Raw genomic sequence first — 8,533 nt, 5'->3', positions numbered from 1 at the left:
GACATAACCCCAGAAATGAGGAAGCAGATTGTGCCTAACATTGGAGAGCAACATGATTAAAGTTTTTTTTTTTTTTCTCTTTATTCCCCATATGTTATCCCTAGCCCTTTAGTTATCTTTAGATTGATGTAATAAATAGAAATTATTTAATAATTGAAAGTTGTTTTATTGTCTAACTCTAAACTCCAAATTGGCAAACAAGGCTTGAATTAATTATTATGCATCACTTATGTGTCGCTTAGGCCTACCTCTGGCTCAATGAGGTTCCGTGCATTTAGGGCGTTTATCTCAAAACAACGTGTTGATATTATGATATTATCCTAACCCCTAACTCTTTTCTTTTGATTCTATTGTTTTCCCATTTCCCAAGGTTGATCTGTCCTTCATCCTGGCACATACACGATCAAAAGGGACCCCCCCTTCTCCTTCTTCTCAAAGAGCAAGCTCCAAAGACAAAGGAAAAATGGTTGACGACAACAGCACCACTGAAAGGGTAGAAGCTTCTGAGGGAGGACAACTTCAAAATGATCTTGTCCTAAGACTTGAGCGTAAGATTTCGCAATTGGAAGAAGAGGTAGCTCACATGCGTGATTTGGCCAAGTTGTCTATCTCTCTTGGAACTCAATTTGGAGAAAACATAGACAATCCTCCTAACCAAACAGCCACGCCAAACAATCCTCCAATCCATATATCCCCATCTGAACCCATTCGTCCAAATACCTTTCCACCACCCCACGCCCAAAATACCCAAGTTCCATTTCACCACTATTACCAACATACCAAACCAACCTTCCCAGAAACAACCCCAAACACAAATATCCCATATACTTTTGGGAACAATAATCCCAATCCCATATACGTTGAAACTGCCCCTCTGACTCATGACCTCCATGAATCAGAGTCCCATCAGAAAGACATCCTAATAAAAACCCTGACTGAGAGATTAGACAACTTGACCAACAGGGTACAACACGTGGAAGGAAACAAGAAGTTGGGAGGATTGGGCTATGAGGATCTGTGCATGCATCCTGATGTGGAACTGCCCGAAGGATACAAGCTTCCGAAGTTTGAGACATTCAATGGCATTGGGGATCCCAAAGCCCACCTACGAATGTATTGTGACAAACTTGTAGGGGTGGGGAGAGATGAGAGGATACTCATGAAGTTGTTCATGAGGAGTCTTACTGGGGAGGCCCTATCATGGTACATTGAGCAAGACCCGCGGAAATGGATAAAATGGGTTGATATGGCAACTGACTTCATGAATAGGTTTGGTTTCAATATTGAAAATGCGCCTGATTGGTTTTACATTCAGAACCTAAAGAAGAAACCGAGTGAATCCTTCAGAGAATATGCCATAAGATGGAGGTCTGAGGCGGCTAGGGCCAGACCCCCTATGGAAGAATCTCAAATGAAAGACTATTTCATCCGTGCCCAAGAACCACAATACTATGACCGAATGATGCTGGTGGCTGAAAAGAGTTTCGCTGAAATCATCAAACTAGGCGAAAGAATTGAAGAAGGCATAAAGAATGGGACTATCATCAACTTGGAGGCTTTACAAGCAACCAACAAGGCTCTGCAATCTGGTGGAATGACAGAGAGTCGAAAGAAAACAGGTTCTGTAATGATGGCTCATGGAACTAGGACCCCTTTGAGGCACAAGACAACAAACCCACCACCATCCCCATACCCTCACACCCCATACCCTCACACCTCATACCCTCAACATCCCTCAGCTCCACCCCCTATATCTCCCCAACCCGTGCCAATATATTACCAAAACGCTCCTCCTCAATACTTGCATGCCTCATATCCTGTCTATAATGTTCAACCAACACACTTCCAAACTCCACCACCTACTCAAACACCAAATTACCGAAACAGACCTTCCTATGAAAGAAGACCTACAAAAACCTATACCCCTTTGGCTGAACCCATAGCACAGCTTTATGAGAGACTGAAACAGGCTGGGTACGTCTCTCCAATTCCTGCATTACCTGTGGATGTTCGCGCGAAATGGTACGACCCTAACAAGGTCTGCGCCTACCATTCTGGGATGAAGGGCCACACCACCGAAGTTTGCAGAGCCCTTAAGGATAAGGTTCAAATGTTGATTGATACAAAAACCATCCAACTGAAGGATCCTACACCGAATGTCGCGAATAATCCTCTCCCTAACCATCAAGTCAACATGGTGGAAGCTGGTGATGTCTGGGATTGGGAAGAATCTATCTGGGCCGTCGAAACAGAAGAAGCCATGTCTACCACTGCCCAAGCACCACTAATAGTGCAAGGACTCGCCCCATTTGAAGTAGAAGTTGCTGCACCCAGACCACCATTCGCTGTCTATAAGGCATCCTCCCCAATACAATGTGACACACATGCTGTACCTTGGGATTACAACAAAAGAGAAACAAATGTGGAAGAGACAGATGTTGCAACAGGGGTCACCAGATCTGGAAGAATTTACATTTCTGGAAATTTGGTTCAGGGAAGCTCTAGCAAATCCAAAGCACCAGTCGTAGAGCTCGAGGATCAAAGTATTTGGAAAAAGGTTAAAGCTAAAGAATACTCTGTCATTGAGCAGCTGAGTAAAACCCCTTCCCAAATATCAATTCTGGAGTTACTGCAATCTTCCGAAACTCATCGAGATGCCCTTCTGAAGATCCTTGGTGAAGCTTATGTCCCATCTAACATCACTCATGGAGAGGTATCCCAAATGGTGGGGCAGGTCTTTGAGGCTTACAAAATATCTTTTCACAAAGATGAGCTGCCAATCGAAGGAACAACTCACAATAAAGCTTTGTACATTTCGGTTCAGTATCAGGATAAGGTGATAAACAAAGCATTAGTTGATGCAGGTTCAGGTTTAAACATTTGCCCTCTGAGCACACTGACGAGGCTGGGTGTGGATAGTGCAAAAATTCAGACATGGAAGATGAATGTGAGGGCATTTGATGGCTCTCAGAGAGGCACTATTGGGGAGATAACCTTGGACATGCTCATTGGTCCTGTCACTTTCCCCATAGCTTTCCAAATTTTGGACATCCCTTCATCGTACAACTTATTGTTGGGTCGTCCATGGATTCATATGGCTGGAGCGGTTCCATCTACTCTTCACCAATGCCTGAAGTTTGAATGGGATTACGAAGAGGTTGTGGTCCATGGGGAAAAGGGGCATCCTGTATACACGATTGAAGGAAGAGAGAATATGGATGGCGAAATGTACCATACAGTGGAGCTTGTTGGTAATATTGAGTTGCAACCTTGGTTCAGCCAAAAGATCATAGATATGATGGCATGGTTCGGTTTCGAGCTTGGGAAAGGTTTGGGGGCTGAATTACAAGGGATAGTCGAACCTATACAGCCTGTTCGACATTCCACCACTTTTGGTTTGGGGTATAAGTACACCACCGAAGAATGGCTCGATTGGCGACCACCTAGAGATGGGTACTACTATCCATTGAAGAAACCCATACCGCCATTGTATCAATCATTTCGATCAGCAGGTTTCATGGGAGGCAGTATTGATGAGATCTCAGACGACTTGAAGGGGTTATCGCTAACCAAAGAAGAGGGGAAAGTTTGCAACGTCGTGATCAACGAGGAGGAGAAAGGGGGCCCTAGTGGAAGCAAGGAAGCAAAGATCAGCGTCAGCAACTGGACCTCGACTCCATCCAGACCTCGTCGAGCATCTGGGTAGCCTTGGAAGATGTTTTTCTATCAAGTTTTAATTCAAATAAAAGAGTTTTTAATAAACATTTTAATTCCCGTCCCCTGTATTGCTTTCGAATGAGGACTTATGAAATTTTCAAATCTTTATCAATAAAGTTCTTTTCCCCATTTTTTGTCTTACATTTAATTTTTTGCTATTTTTTTTCTCACCAGCAAAATTCATTATAAAAATGTCGAATCTGAGACTATGGCATACAATGAGACTGCTCAACTTAACATTAATGACTTAGAAGAAGTCGAAGACAATGAGGTTCCCGAGGAGTTAATCAAAAGGGTTGAGGAGTTCGAGGAAAAACCCAATCCAAATTTGGTAGAGACAGAAGTGGTGAATTTGGGAAATGCAGAGGTGATACAAGAAACCCGGGTAAGCATCCACATGACAAAAGAAGACAAGAAAGAGTACACCGAGTTTCTCATAGAGAATAAGGATATTTTCGCGTGGTCCTACGCAGACATGACAGGGCTAAGTACTTCAATCGTAGCCCATCGACTGCCCACTGATCCAGCATGTCCTCCGGTAAAACAGAAGCTGAGAAAATACAAGCCCGAGATGAGTTTGAAAATCAAAGAAGAAGTATCAAAGCAATTAGATGCTGGGATACTCCAAGTGACAGAATACCCAACTTGGCTTGCAAATGTCGTTCCAGTGCCCAAGAAAGACGGCAAGGTCAGAGTTTGCGTGGATTATCGAGATCTCAATAAAGCTAGCCCTAAAGATAACTTTCCATTACCAAACATACACATACTGATTGACAATTGTGCTAAGCACGAAACTCAGTCATTTGTGGATTGCTTTGCCGGCTATCATCAAATTGAGATGCACAAAGACGACGCTGAGAAAACTGCCTTCATCACGCCGTGGGGCGTCTATAACTACAAGGTAATGCCTTTTGGATTAAAGAACGCTGGGGCTACGTACATGAGAGCGATGACTACTTTGTTTCATGACATGATCCATAAGGAAATTGAAGTTTATGTGGATGATGTCATCATCAAATCAAAGGAAAGTTTAAATCATTTGGAGGATTTACGGAAATTCTTCGCCAGGCTACGCAAGTACAATCTGAAACTGAATCCGGCAAAATGTGTCTTTGGTGTGCCCGCTGGAAAGCTTTTAGGTTTCATTGTCAGTCGTCGAGGTATAGAATTGGACCCGTCGAAGATCAAAGCCATTCGTGATCTTCCCCCACCAAAGAGCAAGAAGGAGGTAATGAGTTTCTTAGGGCGACTCAACTACATCAGTCGTTTCATTGCTCAGTCTACTGTCATCTGTGAACCTATCTTCAAGCTGTTAAAAAAGGATGCTGCAGTGAAATGGACAAGTGAATGTCAACAGGCATTTGACAAGATCAAAGACTATCTATCCAATCCTCCTGTATTGGTGCCACCAGAGTCAGGTAGACCATTACTTTTGTATATTTCAGTATTGGATAATGCTTTCAGTTGCATCTTGGGACAACACGATGAGACAGGGAGGAAGGAGCAAGCAATATATTATATGAGCAAGAAGTTCACATCGTGCGAAGCCCGATACTCTCTATTAGAGCGTACCTGTTGTGCTCTAACATGGGTTGCCCAAAAGTTACGACATTACCTCTCATCGCATACTACTTATCTGATTTCAAGGATGGATCCTTTGAAGTATATCTTTCAAAAGCCCATGCCCACAGGTAAACTGGCAAAATGGCAGATATTGTTGAGCGAATTTGACATAGTGTATGTCACACAAAAAGCAGTGAAAGCACAGGCATTAGCCGACCACATGGCAGAGAATCCCGTGGACGATGATTACAGGCCGTTGAAGACTTACTTCCCAGATGAAGAGGTGGCCTTTGCGGGAGAGGATATTTCTGAAGAACATGATGGATGGAGAATGTTCTTTGATGGAGCTAAAAATCTGAATGGAACCGGCATCGGGGCTGTTTTGATCTCACCCACTGGGCAGCATTATCCAGTATCGGCAAAACTCAGATTCCTTTGCTCAAATAATATGGCCGAATACGAAGCCTGCATACTAGGTCTCCGACGGGCGATTGACTTGGATGTCCAGAAAATGCTAATAATAGGGGATTCAGACCTATTGATCCATCAGGTTCGAGGTGATTGGGCAACAAAAAATCGAAAGTTGTTACCATATTTGGAATGCGTGCATAGGCTATGTAAAAGGTTTGTCAAAACAGAATTTAGACATGTACCAAGGGTCCAAAATGAATTCGCAGACGCCTTAGCTACTCTGTCTTCTATGATTCGACACCCTGATCACAATTACATCGATCCTATTCACATTCATATACATGAACAACCAGCTTATTGTTTCCATGTTGAGGAAGAGCCTGATGGAAAACCCTGGTACGATGACATTAGAAGATATTTGAAGAGTGGTGAATACACAGAAGATGCAACAAGTGTACAAAAGCGTACAATTCGAAGGTTAGCAACCCAATTCTTTTTAAGTGGGGAAATCCTCTATAGGAGAACTCCCGATTTGGGACTGCTAAGATGCGTCGAAGCAAGAGAGGCTCGCAGGCTGGTCGAAGAGATACATGCAGGCACCTGTGGCCCTCACATGAACGGTTTTACATTAGCAAAGAAGATTCTGAGATCAGGATATTATTGGCTAACTATGGAGACAGACTGCATTCGCTACGTCCAGAAATGCCATCAATGTCAGACTCACGCAGATATGATTCGAGTACCTCCCAACGAACTCCATGTCACTAGTTCACCTTGGCCGTTCGCAGCATGGGGCATGGATGTCATTGGTCCAATCGAGCCAACAGCATCCAACGGGCACAGATTCATTCTTGTCGCAATTGACTATTTCACCAAGTGGGTTGAGGCCACCTCCCATAAATCAGTGACAAAGAAAGTTGTGGATGACTTTGTCAAAAACAACATTATTTGTAGGTTTGGAATTCCTGAGTCAATCATCACCGATAACGGCACCAACCTAAACAGTGACCTGATGAGATCAATGTGTGAGAAGTTCAAGATCAGTCATCGAAACTCTACAGCATACAGGCCACAGATGAATGGGGCTGTTGAGGCAGCAAACAAAAACATCAAAAGGATATTGCGCAAGATGATCGATAATCACAAACACTGGCAGGAAAAGCTACCTTTCGCATTGCTGGGGTATCGTACCACAATCAGAACTTCCACAGGGGCCACACCTTACTTCTTAGTATACGGCACTGAAGCTGTGATACCCGCCGAAGTAGAGATACCTTCCCTAAGGATCATCCAAGAAGCAAAGTTGAGTGATGCTGATTGGATACAAGGTCGGGCAGAGAATTTAGCATTAATAGATGGAAGAAGAATTAACGCCATTTGTCATGGTCAGCTCTATCAGACTAGAATGGCCAGAGCTTTCTACAAGAAGGTTAAACCCAGACATTTCTCACCTGGGCAACTGGTTTTGAAGCGGATTTTTCCAAATCAAGACGAGGCAAAGGGTAAATTTTCACCAAACTGGCAAGGTCCGTACATAGTCACTCGAGTACTGACAGGCGGAGCCCTCATACTTGCAGAAATGGATGGAGAAGTTTGGCCAAAACCTATCAATTCAGATTCTGTGAAAAAGTATTACATCTAGAGATTGATTCATGCTCTTTTGTAACTAGGAACTACGTCAAACCTGATTCCCGTTTAAGAGGGGATACGTAGGCGCTCCTACGAGGTTCGGTCTTACCATAATAAAAACTTTCATTTTTCCCTTCTATTGATAACTGGGGCAGAATTTTTGAGAGGATCTCAAAAATTCCATCAATATTTCTTCTTGCACATCTCCATACTGGGGCAGAATTTCTGAGTGAACTCAAAAATTCCATCAAAAACATTTCTTCTCAACAACTGGGGCAGAATTTTGAGAGGATCTCAAAATTGCTGAAAATCAAGACTGGGTAGAAATTTCTTAAGAGAATCTCGAAAAATCCAACAGTCGAGCTACAACTACAACAGATCAGAATAACAGAAGTTCTACACTGGGGCAGAAATTTTGAGAGGATCTCAAAATTTTCGACAACACTCCAAAGAACATTCTATCAGACACCAAAGGAGCATGCTGTGCCAAATCATGGATACAGATCAACCTCCCCCTTTAAACTAACTATTTTTCTTTGAATGTAGAAAATACAGGTACATATACAAAGGCAACTTCAACAATCAACATTACCACATTTGAGCCCGACAAATGACACTCAACAAGGCGGATGTCCAAGCTACTACATACCCTCCTCATTCAATTATGAAGTTGCACTAAGACTGAGATCTAGGTTTGCATGACTACAGATCGCATTATGCTCGAGAAATGCATCATTGCATGTGCCCGATAATGCATGTGCCCGAAGAAATGCATTATTGCATTGTGCCCGAAGAAATGCATCATTGCATGTGCCCGAAGATATGCATCATTGCATGTGCCCGATAATGCATGCGCCCGAAGAAATGCATCATTACATTGCGCCCGAAGAAATGCATCACTGCATTGTGCCCGAAGAAATCCATTATTGCATTGCTCGATACTGCCCGAAGAAATGCATCATTGCATGTGCCCGAAGAAATGCATCATTGGATGTGCTCGATATTGCATGTGCCCGAAGAAATGCATCATCGCATTTTGCCCGAGACTGCATTGTGCCCGAAGTTTGCATAAGCTCAAGATTGCATCGTGCTCGAAGTTTACATGCGCCCGAATCAAATCAAGTCACAAGAGTATCAACAGATCTCAAAAACAGATACGCTCTCTTTACTCATTATTTATATTCCAAAGGCGGCATCCTCCAAAGGCGTCATC

The 8,533-nt window shown here is 43.2% G+C and overlaps 1 protein-coding gene across 1 annotated transcript; it reads left to right on the top strand.

Moving 5' to 3' along the window:
* The first annotated feature begins 463 nt into the window (after window positions 1–463).
* LOC107013391 lies at window positions 464–7,333 on the top strand. The gene is made up of 2 exons (XM_015213312.2): window positions 464–3,702; window positions 3,892–7,333. The coding sequence occupies exons 1-2, from the start codon at window positions 464–466 to the stop codon at window positions 7,331–7,333; spliced, it is 6,681 nt and encodes a 2,226-aa protein (XP_015068798.2).
* The last annotated feature ends 1,200 nt before the right edge of the window (window positions 7,334–8,533 follow it).

The sequence above is a fragment of the Solanum pennellii genome, chromosome 3 (genome assembly GCF_001406875.1).
Source record: "Solanum pennellii chromosome 3, SPENNV200".
NCBI lineage: Eukaryota > Viridiplantae > Streptophyta > Magnoliopsida > Solanales > Solanaceae > Solanum > Solanum pennellii.
Note: the sequence above shows the minus strand (reverse complement) of the source record. Positions and strands in the feature narration are given on the sequence as shown.